Source organism: Toxotes jaculatrix, chromosome 1 (assembly GCF_017976425.1).
Source record: "Toxotes jaculatrix isolate fToxJac2 chromosome 1, fToxJac2.pri, whole genome shotgun sequence".
Taxonomy (NCBI): domain Eukaryota; kingdom Metazoa; phylum Chordata; class Actinopteri; family Toxotidae; genus Toxotes; species Toxotes jaculatrix.
In genome coordinates this window covers 13,713,219-13,739,264 of record NC_054394.1, presented here as the reverse complement: position 1 = coordinate 13,739,264, position 26,046 = coordinate 13,713,219, and the positions used below count along the sequence as shown (strand labels likewise).

Below are 26,046 nucleotides of genomic sequence, written 5' to 3'. Positions count from 1 at the left end.
CTAAATGTTAGGAACAAATAGCAGCACTAAGTACAGCCTCTAAAATGACCTAGAGCTTGAATCAACACCTCTCTTACCCAGTTTAAAGAAAAAAACTTAAACTTTACTTCCTTTGCGAGAGTAAGATTTATTGCAGGGCTGGTGGATTAGAGTGCATTAGCTTTAGTCAGGTGAACCTCAAAAGCTGGCAACTGACTTCATAAGGGGAAAAAAGCCTATAGAAAAGACAGTTAAAACATTGTCAGAAACCAGGAAGACAGCAGAATGAAAGATTTAAAGAAGTGAGACAGGGAAGAAAAAAAAAAGATGAAAGCGGGCTGCTGGAAACCAAAGGTGAAAAAAAAAAGTGAGAACAGTAGCAAGATTCTGAAGTTCAGAGTTAGTTTGATGTGGGGTTGAGGTTGTCATGAGTTCAAAGAGGAGAAGCAAACAATAACAGTGCAGATTAGACCTATATGCAAAACATATATTGCAGGCTTACTGCTGGGTAAATGTACAGTACATATGTGAAACAACCATAATAATATTATTGCCTGTTCTTTCAGATGCTTCAATATCCTGTGTGTAATGGCACTGTTTAGTACTGAGTTGCTTTAAAACACACCTGCTGCACTCCATGTCTTCTGGCCAAGCTACTCCAAATATCTCCATGAGTTTGTGGCACTCGTCTCTGGCCCGCTGGCAGAGTGATCGACATGGCATGGACACCTGGCCGTACACCGTGCACACTGGGGCGTACAGGGCACACAGGAACATCCTCAGGTCAGTACTGCACACTAGGTTTACCATGGGATGAAAAGGCTACAGGAGAGACCAAGATGGAGAGAAACAAAAAGATTTAAAATTTTTAATTTGTTTAAACCTGCAACAAAATTGAAACAATTGGCAAGAGTAGTGTATCATAGTCATACAGTGGCAAAACTCTCTTGCAAACACCTACACATTTCATCTTTCCAATGTTATATTTCAATATCACTGTGAATCAGCTTGACAAGGTTGTTATTAAATTTGTCATTCATGTGGGAAACACACACACACACAGGCTCAGGAAAAAGTTAGCTGCTTTCAGTGGCACATATGAGAAGGCTCATATTTAACCTGAAATAGCCATCAAAGAGGATGGAGGGAGAGCGAGAGGACAAGTGTGTTCTTACTTCTCAGCTGCAAATTACACTACTCAGTATTCCATCAATATTCAGAAGTTTATGAAATATGTATAGCAGCAATCGTATTACCAAGCATCGCTTTGAAGTAGTGGAGAGACAGGCCCTCTGAAGGTTGAGCCACAGCCATGTGTCAATATATTGAACAGAAGGGCCATCTACACACTAAAGATTGTATATTCAGCTCCCTGGAGTGGTAGTCTAGAGGAGAGTGAGGCTTGTGACCTTCTGCACAGGGCCTGGAAAACTGGAATGGGATGGACAAAAAGGGCCCTTAGTTTTTCCTTTAACAACTACTGCTGACTTACCCTGGGCTGAACACATACTCTAAGTGAGGATCCTGTGTGACACTGATTTTTTCTTTGTCCTGGTGAAAGCTACACTGCAAAAACACCACAGCTATGATGCTCTGTCAGAGGCCACTTAAGTTATGTGGCCAGTAAAGCAATTTCTCTTTTCTGTTAATGAAAACAGAGTTTCTCTTTTTAGCTGGGAGTTGCTTCTGCTAATGCTGACAGGTGAATTATTTATCAGTTTGTTATAAAAATCTACCTTTCCACAGAAATTAAATTAGGACTCGAATACTGAAAATACAAGCCAGAACATTTTAAAATATGCACTGAGATTTGTGAACGTGTACACCAGTTTAAAACTGTGTGAGTAGCTCATGTTTCTCCATGTCTAAACATTTCTGAACAAAATTAAGTCAAAGCCTTGTTTATGAGGCTCAATATCAAAACAGAACTACTACTGTAGGTTTTAATGAGGTAGAGTACCGAAGATAGTGACTCAGACTCCTATGGTAAACAAATGTCAATTTCTGCTTTTAAAAAATGTATATTCAACATAATTTACTGATGTGCTTATACATCAGCAGCTTTCAGCAACATGATGTGCACAGTGCAGCGTTAATGTGGTAATGCGTGCTAAATGACCTGCATCTATTCAGCTATTTCAAAGTTCATATCATCTGGATGCACAGACGCTGAGTTTTCAATGGAGCTTTAACAAGAGAAAACAGAGAAATCAGAGCAGAGCCACGACAGCAGTGAATGGAGAGCGATGGAACGAAACACTTAGGCTGACCACACACAACACCGCAATGTGGGTGTGATTATGAAATGTGTGTACATGTGACACAAAACAGTGCACTTAAACTGATTGCTTACAACAAAAGCTATAGTATATGCCTACAGACTGTATGAGTGCATTCATGGCCATGCATCAGTGAATATGTGTGCGTGTGTGTGTGTTTTATGCATGTTTCTGTGTGGAGTCAGGCCTTGTGAGTATGTTTTGATCGTTCTCAATTGCTGTGTTCCAGATCTGCACATTGCTGAGATGTTCCACCAGTAAATGGGTGCAGTGGTGCATGAGCTGTGTGACATAGTTTTGAATGCTGTACAGAAACACATGCGAGCATGCACAAACACATATACACACAAACCACTCAACTTCATTCAATAATTCACATTTTACTACCCATGCATTTTTATTTCTTGCGTGTTAACATGCAAGTTTCACTGTGTTGGGAAAGACAGGAACCAGAGGAGCTTAAGCTGTGGGCCAAACCTCATACCTGAGTTGATAAGCAATTAAATATGAGTAGACTGACTGACAAGCATTATCCTGCAATGTACAGAGAAGATTTGGTGAAAAAAAGGTGCTGCTTCATTGGTGACTTTAACAAAGATGCACCGATATTAATAGAGAACTACTATTCTTCATTAATAAGAGATGAGCATACAGACCGAAGCCCTGTGGAATTTGAAAAAGAAAAACTTACTTGCCTAGTTACACTTATTATTATATCTTTCTCATGAAGCCTCCTTAGTACCAGCTCTCACTGTGAAGAGCAGCCCACAGTAATGTTACCTATACAGACTCAGTTTGGACAAATATATTTGCTGTTTTTTTTTTTTTTTCTGAGCGCATATTAATGCAAGATACAAAGATATGTCAATAAAAAACGATTTATAAGAGAGCCTGAGGCCACACTTAACTGAATGCTAGTTGCTTTCTGCATGAGTGTGTCTCACTGCCCAGCAGAATGGGGCCTTTCCTCATGTCTCCTCTACTAACTCTACAGCGAATATGTGTGTGATTCCCATTTTGTGTGTCCCCATTCTGCCCGGTTCAACAGTGCATGTGGGGTTACATGGGTGTGCATGTGCATATGTATGTGTGTGTCACTGTGCTTGTATTCTGTGTAAGTATGTCCCAGTTGTTGTGTTTTCCAGTGTGTGAGTGTGCAAGTCAATGCCTGTGTGCAGATATCTGTGTGCAATTATTCTGACAGTCACGGCAATTGCCCCCGATCTTCCACCACAAAGAGAATATTGATATTAAGTGGCCTAACTGTGCCTCCCATAGAGAGTGGAGGGGGATGGCAATCAGTCTTCCATGGAAGGCAACTACAGTGAATTGTCTGGCATTTTGTAGTCAGTTGTGATGGAAGAGCAGGGAAAGGGAAGCAGAAAAGCCTACAAACCTGGCCTGAGGGTGAATGAACAGTCCTACTAAAAACAAGGAATGATGTGGCAGAAGAATATAAGGGTGGGGAAAAGAGGATACAACAGTAAGAGGGAATGTAGTGCATCAGCACCCTGCAATCAATCTTTCTCTGCTTGTTTCTCTCCTTCCATCCTGGTCAGTAGTGTAGTGAACTGAATCTACTTAATAACATAGGAGAGAGAATTAGTTTCCGGTCATTACAGACAATGGGAACACAATACATCTGCGTCTTGGACGCTCTGCAATTTTACCTCAAATAACATGAAACCAACCAGCTCCACGCTGCACCTACTGGGTGCTGAAGCTACACTATACCAAGTGCAGTATGGTTTGGTTATTTGGCTAAAAGTTGCTCAAATTGTAAAAAAAAAAAAAATAGATGTGCTATTGTAATGAGCTGCTGAATTTTTGTGCCAGGTCAAGACATCCTATGTAGGAACGACATGCTGATGTAAAATCAAGTGTAAATGTGTGTTAAAATGGCAAGCCCTGTTATGCAGTAGTATGCAATTTATTCAACAAAGCTGTGGCTACAACAGTCCACAGCCCCTGACTGGAAACTGTGTTAAGGTTGGTCTTAAAGTAAAAATGCCTTTGTGCTGTTGTTGGCACTGCTGAGTCACTGCGGTGGACCACACTTACTTCAAAGACTAAAACTCAGGCTCACATTACATGATAAAAAGAAAAAAGTAAAACATCTGTGGAAAAAAAAATCCAAACTAAACCAGTATGATGAAGAAAACAAAATCTACAATTATCAAAGTTTGTTACGCAGACCACATGCTACCAAAATGCCATCCATCATGCATTGCTCCAACTTGATGTCTCCCCCACCCATGAAGCTTTAAAATGAATGGTGGGTTGACCTCAACCATTCATTTGGCAACTAAATTTGTGAGAAACATTTCACACAATCATTTCAACATTCACAAATTCAGCTTTCATAGGCAGTATGAGTGATGTCAACTACTCCATTTCACAACTAATAGCTATTCAGCAGAATATCAGAATGGCTAAACCACAGATAGGTGCCATGAATAAACTATACATCAAAATATCAGCAGGTTAACAGACAACGCAAGAAGAAAATCTAATCTAATTAAAATAAATAAAATCAAAGGTTTACTTGTGAGTTCCAACGTGTGTTTTCGACAGCCAATTGTGAGCATTCAGAGTGAGAAGCAGGGTGGGTTTTTTGACAGAGGAAAATGAGAAAAAAAAGCCCCTGACTGGTCCACCTCTTGTTCAATAGAGGGATTAAGTTTCTTTCTCTTTACTCCTTCTCTCCAAAGTAACCCAGCAGGGAGAGAGAGAAAGAAAAAAAAACTTCAAGTAAAGAAAAAAACAAATCAACAAAGAAAAACAGAAAAGGAAGACCGAAAGGAAGAAAGAGGCGTATGATTAACAGTCACGCAATGCAAGCAATTGGTGAAGCTTTTGTCAAACAAGAGGCAGATACCAATAACTGCTGTAAAGTTGGTAGCAAAGAGAGAACAGTGAATACAGCATAAAAAAGTACAGGGCGTGTTGAATGTGAGGACTTTTCGCGCCAGTTTGCAAAACTTTTGTGGTGTTTCCTCCCACAAGTGTCCAGTTCAGTCTGGGCATAGGGGATGGAAACCAATATCCATTGTGACTATATGACAGAACATCTTTGCACAGTACACAAATTAGAGTCCAACAGTCAGCTTGTTAGCCTGATAAATGCTGACCAAGAGTGAAATTTTGTAAGTCCCTGATCAGAAGTTGCTCTCCACAATCCACAATCTCATATCACATAATTACTCATAAAAGACTTGGGAATTTTACACAGATGATAAATGGTATTGTAATCAGATAAGTTGTTTTGTTCCATTTCCTTTATTACATGAGCCCACAAAGTTATGGCAACTGGTCTAACCACAAACTATGTTGATGGCAACATTAGTACCCTTAGAGTGTAATAGCTCCAACTAAGTTCCTTCTTTGATGGAGTTGCACTGATCTGGATTCAGATCCAAAAAGAGAACACTTATATGGGTTTTTGGACTTGCTAATATCCTTGAGTACTCTGTTTATCCAGTGGGTGTGTTTTTTGTGTGTGTGTGTGTGTGTGTATATATGCGTGTGTATGTGAGAGGTTTGGTGCTTAGAACAGTTGTAGAAAATCCAGTTAGCCAACTCTGCAGAAACTCATACACATTGTCAAGTGAAGGAGGAGGAGTAGGAAGGGAGGGAGGGATGGAGGAAAAAGGGAGAAAAACTGGAGTGGAATGGAAAAAAGAGTGGCGGTTTCCCGGTGGATTAGGGAGTCAAATGGATTGTAAGGAGTGTTTAGAGTGTGAGAACCTGAGACGAACACATGAACACACACACACACACACACACACTTCCTGAAACTGTCACCAGCTTTGTATTGTGGTCAGATCAAGGTGACAGGCTGTTGGGTTTAAGCCTCCAAAGAAACAGCTCCTGAGCTGGCAAGTCTGCTTCAGAGGAAAAAAAAAAGTTTGTTTTTTTCCCCCAGAGGTGTCTAACTTAGTGTTGTGATGTTCAAATGCATTATTATCAGATGCATACTATTTAATCTGGTCCTGGATTTCCACAAGTAGAGTTACTGCCTCCACACAGCTTATCAGTGACTTTCATCGACTTTATGTTGTTGTGGTTATGACTGTTGAGTGCTCTTTAAAGTGCTTTCAGTGCCTAATCATGAGGCAAAAACCACACCCATAGTTATGTGATTGTCTATACAGTTATAAAAACCCAGTGAAATATATAATAAAATCAAAGTGTCTTTAAAATTTAAAATTTTAATCTTGTAAAAAACGAACAGCCTGCCAATATAAGTTTTATGGATATTTAGTGCACTATTTGTCACTATTTATACCTATATTTTTGTCCTATGAAACAGCACATTAAAAAGGACTAAAAAGTTGTTAAAAACGTGTTAATGTACTATTGCTTGCACCTACTTCTGATAGATGAAGAGGAATTTAGATGAGAAAAATCTGGATTTTTGCTACTAAACCTTGCGAAAGCCTATCTGGACACATCAACCTCACAGGCTCTCTATTGCCTCCTTCTCTTGTGCCATCTCTGTCTCGCGCCGTAACTCACTCTTAAATCAGTCGGTCCAGCCCTGCAGCACAAATGCTGTCAGACCACATCAGCTCTACCTCCATTAGCTTGCTACAATATAACATCCCCGCAACATCCGCTCTCTAGCTATTAGAACAAAATCCTCCATTTTCTGTCTTTCTGCAGAAACTATAATATCCCCATTTGCTTTCGCTTCTCCACTGCCACTCAATCCTTCTATTTCTCCTCCTGTGCTCAAACTGCACCTCATTCACTACATCCATACATCAGAGCCAATTATGTTGTCTCTCTCTGCAGTGTAAGAGAAGTGTATCGTTTCAGTTCACAATCACTTAGCAATTACGTGATCCCTCCGTCTCCCTCTCCTTTCACCAGCTCACCTACTATCTTCATTTTTATCCTCTAAGCACACCACTGGTTTCTTACTGCTGCTCTTCTCCACTTTTATTGGCTAGATTTAATCTTGACTAGCATTTTCTAGTTTCCCACTCCATAATGAGCACATGATAAATGTGTTCATAAACAAATTCACACCACAACTCGTGCACACACTCCCTCTGAGTATGTGCCTACCTCCTCTCACACGCCTGTGAGAGAGACAGGCGTTGGCCATGAACAGATGAACTGAACAGACCGCGATGCTCTCCCCCTTAATCTCTGAAAAGACAGTTAAGAAAGGGGCACCCTTCTCCCACACTCTCTCCCTCTTTCATTCATTTGTTCATTTATCCGTGCCCATCCATCGTTCAGTCAGGAGGACCGGACAAAGCCGTTAATGGCATTCCCCTTCACGTTCACTTCCCCTCCTCCTCTCCTCCTATCTTCTTTCTCCTGTATTCATCTCTTATTTTCCTTGCCTCCCATTTACTCCTGGCAATTACTCTGACATGCACTTGTCCTCCTCTTCTCCTTTTTCGCTTCTTCCAACATCAGCATTCATTGACTTCTCCTACTCTTTTATCCTTTCATTTCACATTTGACAAATAACTATTTAGCAGTTTCTTTTTTTTATGTGCTAAACCCAGAGCACAATTTCTTCACTTTACCCATCCCTTTATTTCTTGTCAGTGACCCAAAATCTATTTCATCTCATCATTTTGTAATTTATTTACTATTTCTCTGCTTAGCAACCTTTGTACAGGCTATCAAAATGCATTTTTTTTTACCTTTGTTGTCCTGTTTCTTTTAACAAAAATGTCCTGTCTTCAGACTTTTTGATTTAGCTCTCATCTCTTTGTCTCAATTCACCTCCCATTCTCTCTGTGTGGCATTATTATCATTTTATCAATTAACTGCTCCTTGCAACCACAATGATGCCTCCATGTCAACTGGAATATTGGCAGGACAGATTTGTCACTTGCTACTGACTGATAAAGGCAAAACAAACCCTAATCAGTCTAAAGAGTAGTATGTTCCTTCAATTAGGTGGAGCAGGGTCAATATTATTCAACTTAAGATGAGACCTGTCAATAATTTACAATATAGATTGAAATGACCTGAAATTATATCTTTATCCAGTTTAAACATGTCTGCCTTCGTCAGACAACAACGAACAAAGCAAAAATTGAGGGTCAACTTTTCCAGCCTGCTGTATGTCTCCACCTTATACATCACATGAACAGGAATAGACGCCAGCCTTCTCACTGGTTGGAGAGCTGTTATATTCCTCAACTACACCATGTTTCTCCATGATTACACAGATTTGACTGCCAATATTGCAGACAGCAGACTTTCAGTCACTATTTCAGTCTTCCAAGATAAATAACACTTGAGAGCAATGTGTGTTTTTCCAACGAAATTACTTAGTGAGAAGTATAAATTGCCGATTTCCTCTCTTTCCCTTGTATTAGCAGTCCTTTCCCTCCTCCTCCTCTCCTTGGTTTAGTCCAGAGCACACACTCATCATCCAATTTTCCTCCCCTCCCTCCCCTGCCTGTCTGTCTGTCTCCCTCCATTCCTCCCTTTCCTTCTCTGCCTATTTAACTACCATGGCAACAGGTGATGTGGAGGCTCTCACTGGACTATGTCTCATAACATGCATGTGTGCAGACACGCACGCACACACACACAATGAGGTAGGACTCCTTTAAAGGGAGAAACCATCCAAAGAGTATAGCAAACAAGATCGCACAAGGAGCACAGAGAGAAAGTGTGAAAGTGAGAATAAAAGAAACTGAGAGGCGTAGGAGAGAGGGTCAAATGAAATGATAGAGATGTAGATGGCGAGCCAAGAATGTGACAATGGAGCTGAATCAGATAGCACCCACACATGTCCTAACACCATGCAAGCCACCTGTGCATATCCATCTGCTTAACACTGACACATACGCTCTGTTACAGTCAGAAGAAAACCCACGACTTCTAGCACTTGAGGAATCAAGAATTCATATTCTGCCACCTGGTGCAATAAATTTTAAAGTATATATTATTTTATCAATATATTCTTTTAATGAATCAGTTTGCAAAGCATAAGAACCTTATACAAATTTATTCATAAGCTGAAGTAAGAAATTGCCCAGTGACTAATGACTAATAACTTAATTATTGCACTTAATTCACAATTATCTAGAAAATTAGTGAACCAAATAAAACATCAGTTTTGTAATTGCATATGTTGAACAAGTTTGGCAGTCTCATCCATTAATATACTGCCTGTTTAGTGTATATTGTATGTCCTGTTTCTACAAATTAAAACCATTACTCTGGAGGAAAGAGCAATTTATACTGCTTCTTAGCCACTGGGTTTATTCATACTATTCTTCCTCAGTTAATAAAATTAATAATCAATAATAATGAGAACATAAAAAGCACAGCCATGTGGATGCATCAGTGATCAAGAGACAGTCCGTGTTCAGATGTTCAAATGTGCATTAATCACTAACAGATTCTTGAAGTTGCAGAGGAGATAGGAGGGTGACAGACATTAATTGGGTGAGTCACACAGTGAGTGGGATGCCAGGGTTGGGGCAGTGCAGAGAAAGAGATGTACTGGATCAGAAATAGATACACACAAGCAGCAGACCAACTTACTGCCTGTGAACTGGTGAACTTACTCTTTTATTTTACAAAGCAATGGAGAAATCGTTATTTAAAATATTGCTCCATCCATAGTTTTGACATGGTTCAGCTTTTAAAAATGTGCACATAAAGCAAAATTCAACTAGTTGCAGACAATAGAGGGTGGCAGTTATTCTAGATGCAGCGCTACAAGCAACCTTATTTTCTAAAACCAAAATTAAATATGTCTGCAAAATGAGAGGTCTGAATCCTCAAACTACTGACACTGATTATAAGTGTTTAAAAATCCATGTGACTATATGCATTTATATGGGAACTATTTTGGGAGAGTTGAGAGTTGCATGTGGTTCGATAAGTGCACAATTAGTTGCCATACAGCTCTTAATGCTGATGCTGGTCCTGACCTGCAGTATGTTGAAAATGTTAGAGCTGCCTTGTGTTGAGTGGCTTTGCGTGAGAAGGGGATCAATGATGTGTGTGTTAGTGTGTTTGTGTGTATGTTAGTGTGAAGTTGGGCTTAGCAGTGAGGGTTAAACATCTCCCACTCTCACCAGACGCACACACATACACGCAGTTCCCAGGCTGGGTCATGAGTTCAGATTAAGACCATAAGACATGGATAACCTATATTTATGTGTTGTGTTATGTGTATCAGAGTCTAACACTGCATGGCTCTATACCAATGGATGAAAAGATCATAGTACAGAATTCATAGAATCTATATGATCCACACCTATGGTTTACATGTTTGACTGCAGTTCTAAATTGATGGGCCAGTTTTAAACTGTTGGTAGGGAGTGAGGCTTAGGTAAAGAGCATGGTGCTAAGGTTGTTTATGTAACCTTAGCACCATAAACATATTATTCTATATGTAGTTCTACATTTATAGACCTCCACCATCCTCAATGCATCACTGATAATCAGGATGGGAGGGCAGGTGGATGAACAGAGATATTAATTGTTGGCAAGCTAATACAAACTGAAGTGATAAGCCAATTAATCAGTCTCTTGATCGACAGTACCACCAACAATTATGATTACCTGTTTAAGTTATTTGTCACTCAAAAACAGTATACATGCACTGGTTCCATTTTCTCAATATAAGTACTTTCAGTCCTAGTCCTATATTGAAAATATTGTAGAGGTGATGAACAAATTGAAAAAGGAGTAAATGGCAGAACGCAGGTATTACTGTACTGTTTTGTTTTTGATTATCTGATGCAGTTACATTTGAGGCATTATGACAACGCATTCAGCTGTATATTGTCCGAAGGCACTACGCATGTTATTAAGTTAGGGAATTCAAGTGGCCTACATGGAAACCAGTATTACTATATTTATAGAGGGCCACAGAGCAGTAGTTGAGCAATGAAAAAATCGCTCCAATCTTTTCTCAAATCTCTCTACTGAACACCATGAGGCTGGATAAGCAGTGGTGGTCGCTCTGCTGATGGGAACAGTCTGCCAAAAAACAGCACCAGGCAGTGCCTTTGTTCTGTGCATAAATAAATGATTGCTTCATTTGGGCTGGCAGCCTCAATAGACTCTGTCAGAATAAGCAGGATAATCAAGAGTTCAGCTAAAAAAACAGGAACTTTTAAACTGAATGAGGACCTGTCTGTCTCTACCAGAGAGAATAGGGTAAGCCTCTTCAAATGCACTGAGCACCATGAAAACACACACACACGGACACACACAACCACACATTCACAAAAACACACTTCTATAAAACCTAATTCTGTCTTTCGTATTCAGACACACAAAGAGAAAAACAAAACAGAGCACACTTAAGCACAACAAGCGCCGAACTCTCAAAATTTGGCACACACACACGGTCTCTGTTGTGGGGACCTGGTGGCCTCAGGGTGGCCCTTCTTATACAGAACAGTCTTATTTTGAAGGACAGGACCTCATGCTGAGAGAAACACAAACACCGGAGACAGTAGGGTCTAAAGACTTTACACAACCTGTCACTCTGTCAGTACTTCCTTCTGTTTAGTCTCTGACATTCTCTTTCTGCTCTGCTGCCCCACACATTTCCTTCTTTTAACACTTTTTCTCTCTCTCCCTCTCTTTTAGTGACACCCACAGTTTAATCTGTATACCTCTTCAACTCAGAAATACCAGCAAAACTACATTATCTTAAATTTTCTCAGTAACATAATAAAATGAAGTTCAGTGGTAACATTTTCCATGAAGAAAAACACACAAAGAAAATGGGCACTATAATGCACTATATAATGTGGGCTTATAAATGAGAAGTATTACATTTTTAAAAATCTCAGCCAATTCATTGGTCTTGTGGGACAAAAAAGAGGCTCTTAAGTGTCTTTTCATAGTAATTAATTATGTAAGTTCATAATGTCAGTTCATCATATTCCATTACATTGTTGTTTTTTGAACAATAGCTTGAGATCTATAACAGGTCACATGACTGTAGCCATACAGTATATGTTTATAAGAGCACACTCAAACATTAATCATTATTATGCAAGCCTTGAAAGGCAATTCTAAGAGATTGTAATTAAATGACAAGCTCCCTGCAATGACAATTCCTACTACTTTTTGACATTTTTAAAAGGGAGTTTATGAGCTTTTTCCCCCCACCAATAACCTGTTATAAGTGAAAAACCCAAAGAGAGAAAGCACCATTTCAGTTCTGAAAATTTGCTGTCAACCTTTAATCATTCAGTGGGGCATCATATTGCTCTAATTTACCATATTAGCATCACATTACTGTCAGATGGCTACTTGTGCATGTAACCAGAACCCTGCTAGATGAAGGGAGAATGCCTGACTGTGTTTACATGCACTTAGGTATTGAGGTTACTGCCAGCTTTCTGCAGTAACTCGATTTCTTAAATGTATGTAAAGAACACCCCGGTTCCATTACTTGAGGTAGGGATTAAGAGAAGCGCAGTGAATATGTCTTTCAGATGGAGAAGCCTCATTTCTTGGCCATGTATACATGAAACTGAGTTTCTGAGACAGCAGTGTGGTAGATTGAAAGAAAACACAACTACATGTAACCCATGTGACTCTTGTTAATTCAAAACTGACACTAAAATAAGTAAGTCTAAATAAGCTTGTTTCCATAGATGAACAGGAGACTGTAAATTTCAGACACATGCACACAGTAAGGAAAATCTGGTCGACCTCTTTATTATAAAGCCTGTTCTGACAGTCTGAATGTTGCATTAGCAAAAGAAAAAAAAAACTTCCTCGGGCTGCAGAGTCTTATATCATAAATATACTTAAACTGTCAGCACTGCTTTAAAAAGGTGTGTCAGTAGATAAGAAATGTAATTACTGATCAGCTGAATGTAAATTAGAATTTTATAATAATCAGTTTATTGCAGTGCATGTAAATGCACTCACAGATTTCCTGCCTAAACTTGATTTCTCCAATAACTTAATTTTGTGGTGTGTGTGTGTAAATAGAGACTGACAGCTCTAGATTCATTCATGCAGAGCTAGGGTTGCTGTCTATGTGCTTTACAAACAGAGTGCTCTATTGTAGCCCAAACAAGTCTTTCTCTAAACAGACCATTAGACCAGGGGCTGTCGAATCTCTTTCACTCAAGGATCCAAATGACGATTGTGTCGGAATTGTCTAGAAAAACTCAGTGAGGTATAATGAAAGCACAGAATACCCTTATGTTGTGTAGATTTCTTTAACCATTAGAAACTACAGCATCTAGTTGAGTTACCAGAGTTGAATTCCGTAAGAGAAAACATGTCAGAGAATGGGAATGTTTCTATGCAACAAACACTAACTGGAAAATTAAGAAATTTAATTTAGGGTTTTGACAGATTTGCAAGAACATAAACCCAAGGCCCTCTAGTTTTGTTATTTTCGTCTTCTTCATTTGAATGATTTAATACAATGTATTTCACCTCATCCAGTCAGGAGCAATCACTTGAATATCTTAGACTGTTAATTGCAGAGAATGTCCTCTGTCTCACCTAACAAAAGCACAGAATACCCTTCTGTTGTGTAGATTTCTTTAACCATTACAAACTACAGCAGAGCTTTTGTATTATTTTAGTCAGTAAGAGAAAATTATATCAGAGAATGGGAATGTTTCCATGCAACAAACGCAAACTGGAAAATTAAGAAATTTAATCTAGGTTTTGACAGATTTGCAAGACCGTAAACCCAAATCCCTCTAAGTTTTGTTATTTTTGTCTTCTTCATTTGAATGATTTAATAAAATGTATTTACCCTCATTCAGTCAGGAGCAATCACTTGAATATCTTAGACTGTTAATGGCAGAGAATGCCCTCTGTCTCACCTAAATTACACCACAATAAAACTCCAGTGCAGAGAGACAAATATCTACCCAATAACTCAAGGGGAAAGTCCCGGGCCAAGCAGACATCTGGGCTCCGGAGACCTCAGGCACACAACACTCGCATGATGCGTGCCTATTAATTTATTTATATATTTAACAAAGAAGAACTATAATGGATATGATGAGCTATTCTTTTCATAACTGTCTTGAGTTTTGTTTGAAGGGGCATTTCCTCTTTCCTGCCATCTTTCTTTGAGTGTAACTGCACAACGTTATCTAAGCACAAATAAGCTGTCATTTTTGTGTCTAGCATGCATACCTCAGATAATGTCACAGACCCATAGCACATCCTCTGGGAACCATAACATTCTGGCAGATGGACAGTAGAGGCCATATTCCTAAATGGCATGCAGACACAAAAGCATGCAAACATGCAAGCACGCATGCACGCGCGCACACACACACGCACGCACGCACGCACACACACACACACACACACACACACACACACACACACACACACACTTGTAAACACATATCTTCAAATAAATAATTTCGCCATTTAAACACTCTCCTATTCGAAAGCCATTTCCCTTGTCTGCCACTTCCCCCTCTTATGTTTCAGTCTCCCTCACCCTCTTCACTCAGGTTTAATTGACTGCTGTGGCAGATGGGGCGGCGGTTGGTCTGTGGGAATCAATGTCTTTATTGTGGAACTGAGAGAGAGATTAGCAGCTAGTTAGCAGTAGTGAGAGATGACAGCTGGCACCGTTAACCTCTCCTGTCACTCACACACACCACCCACACATACAGGAAATATTAATGTACAGTTAGCAGTTAGCCTGGCAGAGCAATTACACACGTGAAAAATACTGCTCTGTACCTCAAAGTCTGTCATTCAAATGCTGAACAAATGTGGCCTAGTACATTAATCATCTACAGACACTTGAGGAGAGAATCAATTTTTGGCTTAGCTTGATGTCTAAAAGGAAGAAGAACAGGCAATATTTTCAATATCATGACTCTGGCACGACTGAGGGGGCACGTCTCCACAGTTTTCAAAATAGTGCATGGTTCAAAAATGTTTTCAGTCCTGGGCTTGAATAAGTCTCAACCCATGACTGGAGGACAACTCACAACAAAAACATAAGTAACATGACAGCTCACTAGAATGATCAATCTGCTTTGCAAGAAGCATAGACATGCAAACTTTGCCACTGAGGCAGAGCAAACATTCATCATGTGATATGACCCAAAAAGTGACTAGAGCAGCTGCTGACAATGGCTCCAGTTTCATTAAGGCATCTGAAATACTTCACGCTGATTTGGCAGCAGCAGTTTTTTTTTTTTTTTTTACATTTTGTTACAGCAAGTAAAACTCCTGAACAGACACACAAAATTATGTTTCTGAATCACTCATCTCAGCTGTCACATGGTAAAAAAACAACAACAAAAAAAAAGTCTATACTTAAACAAAAGCCATTCTTTACTGTAGGGCATCTTTGAAACCAGAACTGGCAAGGACTAAGCAAGGCTTAAGCTATCATGTTGTGACACTAACCAAACACAACACTGGAGGTGGACGGACTTTGACAAAATGGTTCATCAGGAACCAACTCCTGTTAAACACATCTGAGCACTGAGCGCCAAAATCTCAGTTTCATACAGATTATTTTGTTGACAGTCCACATGTTGAACTGCTGCACAACTGCTCTAGAGCATAGGTACTACTTTGTCAGGGTTCAACTGATATTGCTGTAACAATAAAAGACAAAATAATTTTATCAAACCAGTGGGGATTTTCTCAGAATGGAAAAACAGTTGTCATGACTGTGAGATACACAAACTGCAGAATTAACTGGAAATTGTGTTCTCCATTGGACATCATTTGAATTGCACATTTCACTGTTGATTTTTTAGTACAACATAAGGCAGCAATATTAGCTTCCTGTCTAAAGGTAAAGAGTGCAAAACCAAAGACACCATTAAATGCATGTGTCTAAATGTATTCTATATGATTTATATTTGACAATACTACAATAACCTCATAGATGTTGTTTAATTACTAAAGTACTAACAAACAAAATGCAGAAAACATACACGTGTAACAACATTATTTCCAGCCAGTTAGATTCAGTTGAGCACTGTCATACCTGCACATAAATTAATGTACATCCATGTATATATCTGTGTACACACACAAGCACACAAGTTGGTATTATGCAGCTTGTGTCCCGTGAGAGATATTATTAAATTTCCTCCAGGGTTCCCACCAGGACTACCATGCCTGGTCAAAGCAGACCAGAGCAGGCACACTAACAAGGCTCATGTTGCTACACAACCATCTTCAGAAAGCTGTCTCTTCCATGACTAGAGGGACTGAGGGTGTCAGTTACTTGGCTCCTTCTTCATCTGGGTCAAATCAAGTTCAACAACAAATGCTTCTTACGATCCCTGACACAGCGTGTTCTGACATGACACTGGGGAATGGACTTGATTTGAACATTTGCATGGTTCTTAATGTGCTGAGTGAATCTAAAAGAGTGTCAACATGCTGTCGATCCAAAATATCATCTTGCTTCATTTTGCTATTTTCTGAAGGGAGAAAAAGGAGGGTCTGACATCAGTGATCCTAACAGTCTCCTGCACTGCATCATATTTTGCAAATAGAAAATGTCAGAAATCGCTTCCTGTGATTAAATATTCAGATAACAGCACAGCAAATTGTGGCTTGATCTTTTGGCTGACATTCATCTGGTTTTGACATGGGAATATATTAACTAAACATTAACTAAAAATAAAACTCCCTCAAGATTAAACACGCCTAGTGCACAGCCAACACAGGCCTTGTCCAAATTCATCTGCTTTTCAGCATGGGTAATTTAATATGCCAACTATGAACAGCTGGAGGCAGATTTAATTCAACTGATATTTGTTATCCTTCCGTGTTCTTCAAATTGCAAACCACAGTTGTATGGTAGCCAAAACATGGCTAAAACTAAGCCAATCTGCATGTGTAGTGGGGCAGATATCTGCAGATATTTGGATGGATGAAGACACAGAAATGTGACAAAGTATGAAGTCAACCTGACTTTCACTCTAAAACAGGCTGGGCCTTGCCTGTAAGGATTTTGTCTTTGTGTTTATTGCTTGTTTGGAATAAATTATCTTCTTTTACAGTTAGGAAATGACTAAGTAGTCCTACAGTAGTTTGGTAAAAGTAACACACCCAAACGTCTCCAAGTCCCACATACAGTACTGACAAATACTTGCTGTAAACAGCCAATTACAGTCTAGTTATTGAGCAACACCTTGCTCTGTGCTATTTCTCCCTCTCAAGGGAGTAACAAAGGAGTAGGAAAGAGGGGTAACATGATACAGATGACAGTGCGTGTCTACTATTGCACTCAGAGTGTAACACAGTATTTTCAACCACTGCGTTGCTTAAAACCAATGATGTGGATGTATCAGTCACATAGACATAGATTCAGAGAGCACCTTCTGTCTGTCAGCTACTATTAGCATTCAAGAAAGGTCGTGAGTGACTGAGCGAGTGCATACACATTCATCTGTGTCCACATGGAACAGTAACATGCAGTGAGAAGATGGAGCTGTAATATGAGGAGGCTAGATTGACTATCACCCTTTCTCATGTGTTTCCCTGCTCCTGTTAATGCTTTGATATTCCACGCCTGTTTAAAAGTCACTTCACTGCAAATGAGGCTTTATGGTGGCGTTTTACAAAAGCAGCGCAAAACAAGGCCTCTCAATTGTTTATATGCAAATATTTCCTGTGTACTCCGAGGATAAAGGGCGTGGGTGATTTGCTGGTTGATAGCTTGTATAGTGCTATATTTACAGAGGACATAAATAATCAGACAGTGATTTGATTAGAATCATTAATACTGAAATCACAACACTGCTTTGATTAAGTAAATTAGAATCACTAATTTGCCTAAGGTGGCTTTTTTCAGGCTATATTAACACGAGTGCAATTTATATATTTTTTTACCTTAGCCAACAATAATTGTTTTTACATTTGCTGAGATATTTTCCATTTCAGAGGATGTCTCAATCACTTCTGAGCTACCCTAGTCTCTGACACTGTCTCTTTACACTGTATGTGAAGTCCTTTTGTTCTCAGCAGGTGCATGGCACTACAGCGCGAAACTCTGCAGGCTACTGCTTCATAGTTTCTTCAGTTTCTGCACCCTGTCACCAAGACATCTGTACATTTGTAGGAAATGGTAACTTATTGTTTGATTTCTGCAAAAAAAAAAATTAAAACTCACCACAATACAGTTTAAAAATCATTCACAGCAACAGCTATCCAATTTCCCCATGTGCTGTGATACTTGCACACAAACACACACACACAGCATATACTGCCTGAATGAAACAAATAACCTACCTCCATGGCTAGCGCAGCTGTCTGCTGGTCATAGTGATTCAGTAGATTGGGCATAAAGGTGGTGTTGTAAGGCAGATCCTGGCACATTCTCAGTCTGATGGGCTCACAGCTAAACTCACTGTGGCTCTCTATGGACTCCATATGAATGGACAGAGCAGGTGTAACCAGGGAGAAAAGTAGTAAGAAAATAGAGATAAGGAAGAAAGAAAAACAGACAGGAACTCGCTGTCTGCAGTAGACTGTTGTAGTTTCTGAAAACCAGTATGTCATAAATCCTCCTCTGGCAGGTGCCTGCATCTTAATGTCTGACATTTCTGCACAGTGGCTCAGACTGATGGATTTTTCATCACCCAGAAAACCACTAGATATCACCAAAGACATGCAGGAATTGTTTTTAAAGCTTCTTAACGTTAGAAGCAATTGAGTCCATTTTCAGGGTCAGTGGTGGAAATAAAGAAAGGAATCCAAAGGCAGGCACACTCTGGAAATGTACCCTGAATAGCACATGTGGTGGAATACCATGAATCTGCCCTTTGTATCAATCTTCAAAATCAAAAGCCATTGTAGTATTTGCTTTTCTTGTACAGTGTCTCACAATGTGCCTTTAAATGTACTATTTGAATTATTTCTCATGTAAAAAATAAATTACATGGTTTCTCTCCACTCTCTGGCACTTCCCTTAGTCAAAGACAGATTCTTCTTGTTCCATCCCCAAACTGAGAGCATGTCCCTCAGATAGCAGCTCCACCATCAGATGTCTGCTGGATGTCTCCACTGGGTTTCTGTAAGTTCCTTTCTTCCACCCTGTCTTTGTCTCTTCTTTCTCTTGCTGTTTCAAAGATTCACCTGAGCTCGAGCCCACAATATGTCATTATCCTCCAAATGATTTTGCTGATTCCTCTGTGAGACACAAAATACTGTCTTTCACATTCCGTTGCCACACTGGAGTGGATTCATCAAGCAGGTCCTGCAGGTTCAAAAACACAAAGAAGAAAGGCCTAATGGTCAAACAAGCAGAGTGGGCTTGCTTAGAGTAAAGTTGCACTGGATCTGGTTTGGTCTTTGATCAGCCACACCTTTGTCTCTATACAAGTCTGGATTAAAATATCTGATGTAGTCTACACCAGTTTGTAAGCATACTTACAAAAACCCCTTAGAGCAATAGCCTAGGACTCTCCGGTTATCTATTCATTATTATGTCAGCGGGGTCATGCACAGTTTATGCGGTAGATTGATGAAAACATGTTCAAAGCAAACCCCGACAACTGCTACGCTTTTGAAGCCGTTGATGTGGACGCTACACCTGCGGACGATCAGACACTCCCCCGCTCTCATGTTTGTGTGAGGTTGGCGGGGCAACAGTAGCGCTCCCCTGCGATGTTTCACACTCTGCGACTCGGTGTCTTTATGGTTGACTACACGGCAAACTTCAGAAAAGGGTTTGGATAATATAACGTTACTGTTGAAGTAAAACAGTAACCGTAACGTTACTGTTACGGTTACTGTTTTACATAACGTTACTGTTGAAGTAAAACGGCGAATGCGAACGTTCACTTACACACATTAAGTTTTAATTTACACCTGCGTCAAACTGCTCTCAGTCGACCGTTAGACACAGGCTAACTTGCAATAACACTGATAGCTGGTAAGCTAACGTTAACGTTATTATAAACTGATACCGTTAAATTGTGCTGTCCACCTCGTTAGCCGGTGGATGGTTAATGTTGTTACCGTAACAGGTCACAGCCCTTAACGTTAGCGCTCTCCTGCTCGACGGAGAAGAACCTGGCCGGTTGTTCGTAAGCACAACCCTTCAAAAGGTAGGCTTCAGAGAGGCGTCTTCGCTGCACAGCCACACACGACGGTGACACGCCAGGATCACAGCGGAGAGAGCCTATCAATCTTGGGAGCCGTGTGTGTTTGTCACCGCAGTGTCTTCAGCCCAGCAGCGCGCTTGTTTGTGCTCATGATTCATTGTCGAAGTCTGGCTGCCTTGCAGACAATAATTAATTAAATAAATTGCCCATATCCAGACTAACATTACAGTTACACATGCTTTACCTTGTGCGAAGAATATACAGCGGTTTCGGGCGCTCCTCGGCTCCACCGGCTCTGTTCACTGCAGCACTTCGTTGCTCCACTGTTTGCAGCTGGTACCCTGCAGCGTGCAGCCGACACATCGTGAACGCGGATGCAGCGTGGCCGCGCACAGACACGACCAAATTGGCCCCACTGGACACTACATGCTGTTGTGGACATACCGAATGTACAAATGTACGACAGTATCCATAGATGCATAATGGGTATTTGTTGGCTAGAGCTCCAGGAAATACGCGCGTTGTGTATTTCATTTTAATAAAGGCGGGATGGATCCAAAGTCAGATATACTTTTAATTAGGGCCCGAGCACCGAGTGGTGCAAAGGCCCTGTTGTTTTCCTAATGTTTATTATTATTATTATTATTATTATTATTATTATTATTATTATTATTATTAGTCCTCCCAAACAACTGCATTTTTCGACCTCTTCCCATACTCAAAAACTCCTGAAATTTTGAACACTTGTCAGGTTTGGATTTGATATTTTGTGGTTATTGTAAACATTGTATTTCAACCCCCCCGCCCCGCATTGAGCTTAGTTTGTCGTAGGTGCACGAAAATTGGTACACATGTTCATCATACCTAGACGCACCAAAAAGTCTCTTGACACCATGACCTCAACCCAACAGGAAGTCCGCAATCGTGGTCGGAAGTTGGCGATTTTGGACAATTACACCATTGGTATGCGGACGAATTCGTGCTAGGGATTTCGCCCGATCAACTTCATATTTGGTGGACCTCACCTCAAGACCATGATCATCAAAAGTTATTAAAAGCTTTTCTCTAAGTTAAAGGGCGTGGCCTCTGTGGCTCCCCAAAGTTTGGTGGCGTTATTTATTAAAGCCAGATTGTTCATAAGAGGTGAGTAAAAGGTCCACAAATCATTTATAAACAGACATGTGTAAATAATGAATAATCTTCACTTTAGATTAAGGGACATAATAACATCTGCAAATGATTTATGGATTTTTTGTGAATACCTGACAAATCATCTGTTAAATATGAATTAACAAATGGTGGCACATTAAAAGATGTGTAAATAATGAATAGTCTTCACTTTAGATTAAGGGACATAATAACATCTGCAAATGATTTATAGATTTTTTTATGAATGCCTAACAAATCATCATCATCATCTTAAACATGAATAAACAAATGGTGGTATAGCAGGTTTTTTAACACATCTACACTGTTTCACCAAAAACTTACTAATAAGGTTGATCATATTGAAAATTAGTTGATGAATAAATCATGTACAAACAATTTTGACAAAGCATTTTTAATAATGTCTATTTTGTACAACTTTAGTTATAAATGGTTTTATAATGATTTACAAATTTATAGAAATGGTTTATTCATGATTAGTTTAATATCTACTAATAGCTTATAAATGTCTGGTAACTTAATAAGTGTTTTAATAATCATTTACAAATGTATATAAGTGTTTAGTTCATGATTAGTTAATTACTAATATCTACTAATAGCTTATAAATGTCTTATAAGGATCATTATTCTAGTGTTACCGACGTTTTATAAGACAATTTGAGGTCTTACTAAAATATGACTTTTTTAGGCTTATTTTGACGTCTTACGGCCGTATGACACTTTTCATGACATTTTGCGGTCTTACTAAAATATGACTTTTTTTGGCCGATTTTGACGCCTTACTATACTATGACCATTTTTATGACATTTTGAGGCTAAAAATTTTTTTGACTTTTTTTGGCCGATTTTGACGCCTTACTATACTATGACGTTTTTTATGACATTTTGAGGTCAAAAAATTTTTTGACTTTTTTTGTCCGAAAAAAACGCCTTACTATACTATGACGTTTTTTATGACTTTTTGAGGTCAAAAAATTTTTGACTTTTTTTGTCCGATTTTGATTCCTTACTATACTATGACGTTTTTTATGACATTTTGAGGTCAAAAAATTTTTTGACTTTTTTTGTCAGATTTTGATGCCTTACTATACTATGACGTTTTTTATGACATTTTGAGGTCAAAAAAATTTTTGACTTTTTTTGTCCGAAAAAAACGCCATACTATACTATGACGTTTTTTATGACTTTTTGAGGTCAAAAAAATTTTTAACTTTTTTTGTCCGATTTTGATGCCTTACTATACTATGACGTTTTTTATGACATTTTGAGGTCAAAAAATTTTTTGACTTTTTTTGTCCGAAAAAAACGCCATACTATACTATGACGTTTTTTATGACTTTTTGAGGTCAAAAAATTTTTTGACTTTTTTGTCCAATTTTGATGCCTTACTATACTATGACGTTTTTTATGACTTTTTGAGGTCAAAAAAATTTTTGACTTTTTTTGTCCGAAAAAAACACCATACTATACTATGACGTTTTTTATGACTTTTTGAGGTCAAAAAAATTTTTGACTTTTTTTGTCCGAAAAAAACACCATACTATACTATGACGTTTTTTATGACTTTTTGAGGTCAAAAATTTTTTTGACTTTTTTTGTCAGATTTTGACGCCATACTATACTATGACGTTTTTTATGACATTTTGAGGTCAAAAAAATTTTTGACTTTTTTTGTCCGAAAAAACGCCATACTATACGACGACGTTTTTTATGACATTTTGAGGTCAAAAAATTTTTTGACTTTTTTTGTCCGAAAAAAACGCCATACTATACTATGACGTTTTTTATGACATTTTGAGGTCAAAAAAAATTTTGACTTTTTTTGTCCGAAAAAAACGCCATACTATACTATGACGTTTTTTATGACATTTTGAGGTCAAAATTTTTTTTGACTTTTTTTGTCAGATTTTGATGCCTTACTATACTATGACGTTTTTTATGACATTTTGAGGTCAAAAAAAATTTTGACTTTTTTTGTCCGATTTTGATGCCTTACTATACTATGACGTTTTTTATGACATTTTGAGGTCAAAAAAATTTTTGACTTTTTTTGTCCGAAAAAAACACCATACTATACTATGACGTTTTTTATGACTTTTTGAGGTCAAAAATTTTTTTGACTTTTTTTGTCCGATTTTGATGCCTTACTATACTATGACGTTTTTTATGACATTTTGAGGTCAAAAAAATTTTTGACTTTTTTTGTCAGAAAAAACGCCATACTATACTGCGACGTTTTTTATGACATTTTGAGGTCAAAATTTTTTTTGACTTTTTTTGTCCGAAAAAAACGCCATACTATACTATGACGTTTTTTATGACATTTTGAGGTCAAAAAAAATTGACTTTTTTTGTCCGAAAAAAACGCCATACTATACTATGACGTTTTTTATGACATTTTGAGGTCAAAAAAAATTTTGACTTTTTTTGTCAGATTTTGATGCCTTACTATACTATGACGTTTTTTATGACATTTTGAGGTCAAAAAAAATTTTGACTTTTTTTGTCCGAAAAAAACGCCATACTATACTATGACGTTTTTTATGACTTTTTGAGGTCAAAATTTTTTTTTACTTTTTTTGTCAGATTTTGATGCCTTACTATACTATGACGTTTTTTATGACATTTTGAGGTCAAAAAAAATTTTGACTTTTTTTGTCCGAAAAGAACGCCATACTATACTATGACGTTTTTTATGACTTTTTGAGGTCAAAAAATTTTTTGACTTTTTTTGTCCGATTTTGACGCCTTAATATACTATGACGTTTTTTATGACTTTTTGAGGTCAAAAATTTTTTTGACTTTTTTTGTCCGATTTTGACGCCTTACTATACTATGACGTTTTTTATGACATTTTGAGGTCAAAAAAATTTTTGACTTTTTTTGTCCGAAAAAAACGCCATACTATACTATGACGTTTTTTATGACTTTTTGAGGTCAAAAAAATTTTTGACTTATTTTGTCCGAAAAAAAGGCCATACTATACTATGACGTTTTTTATGACATTTTGAGGTCAAAAAAAATTTTGACTTTTTTTGTCCGAAAAAAACGCCATACTATACTATGACGTTTTTTATGACTTTTTGAGGTCAAAAAATTTTTTGACTTTTTTTCTCCGATTTTGATGCCATACTATACTATGACGTTTTTTATGACTTTTTGAGGTCAAAAAAATTTTTGACTTTTTTTGTCCGATTTTGATGCCTTACTATACTATGACGTTTTTTATGACATTTTGAGGTCAAAAAATTTTTTGACTTTTTTTGTCCGAAAAAAACGCCATACTATACTATGACGTTTTTTATGACTTTTTGAGGTCAAAAAAATTTTTGACTTTTTTTGTCCGATTTTGACGCCATACTATATACTATGACGTTTTTTATGACTTTTTGAGGTCAAAAAAATTTTTGACTTATTTTGTCCGAAAAGAAAGGCCATACTATACTGTGACGTTTTTTATGACATTTTGAGGTCAAAAAAAATTTTGACTTTTTTTGTCCGAAAAAAACGCCATACTATACTATGACGGTTTTTATGACATTTTGAGTTCAAAAAATTTTTTGACTTTTTTTGTCTGAAAAAAACGCCATACTATACTATGACGTTTTTTATGACATTTTGAGGTCAAAAATTTTTTTGACTTTTTTTGTCCGATTTTGATGCCTTACTATACTATGACGTTTTTTATGACATTTTGAGGTCAAAAAATTTTTTGACTTTTTTTGTCCGAAAAAAACGCCATACTTTACTATGACGTTTTTTATGACTTTTTGAGGTCAAAAAATTTTTTGACTTTTTTTCTCCGATTTTGATGCCATACTATACTATGACGTTTTTTATGACTTTTTGAGGTCAAAAAAATTTTTGACTTTTTTTGTCCGATTTTGATGCCTTACTATACTATGACGTTTTTTATGACATTTTGAGGTCAAAAAAATTTTTGACTTTTTTTGTCTGAAAAAAACGCCATACTATACTATGACGTTTTTTATGACTTTTTGAGGTCAAAAAAATTTTTGACTTTTTTTGTCCGATTTTGATGCCTTAATATACTATGACGTTTTTTATGACTTTTTGAGGTCAAAAAATTTTGTGACTTTTTTTGTCCAATTTTGACGCCTTACTATACTATGACGTTTTTTATGACTTTTTGAGGTCAAAAAATTTTTTGACTTTTTTTGTCCGAAAAAAACGCCATACTATACTATGACGTTTTTTATGACTTTTTGAGGTCAAAAATTTTTTTGACTTTTTTTGTCCGATTTTGACGCCTTACTATACTATGACGTTTTTTATGACATTTTGAGGTCAAAAAAAATTTTGACTTTTTTTGTCCGAAAAAAACGCCATACTATACTATGACGTTTTTTATGACTTTTTGAGGTCAAAAAAATTTTTGACTTATTTTGTCCGAAAAAAAGGCCATACTATACTATGACGTTTTTTATGACATTTTGAGGTCAAAAAAAATTTTGACTTTTTTTGTCCGAAAAAAACGCCATACTATACTATGACGTTTTTTATGACTTTTTGAGGTCAAAAAATTTTTTGACTTTTTTTCTCCGATTTTGATGCCATAC

At 37.8% G+C, this 26,046-nt stretch overlaps 1 protein-coding gene across 1 annotated transcript in view; it reads right to left on the bottom strand.

Moving 5' to 3' along the window:
* LOC121184019 (frizzled-3-like) overlaps positions 1-20,589 on the bottom strand; it is a 29,960-nt gene extending 9,371 nt beyond the window's left edge. The window contains exons 1-3 of the mRNA XM_041041366.1: positions 20,544-20,589; positions 18,483-19,449; positions 605-801 (exon numbers count right to left, since the gene is read on the bottom strand). Coding sequence (XP_040897300.1) covers positions 605-801; positions 18,483-18,863 — 578 coding nt within the window. The 5' untranslated portion in view covers positions 18,864-19,449; positions 20,544-20,589. The remainder of the gene's footprint in view (positions 1-604; positions 802-18,482; positions 19,450-20,543) is intronic.
* Positions 20,590-26,046: the final 5,457 nt, after the last annotated feature.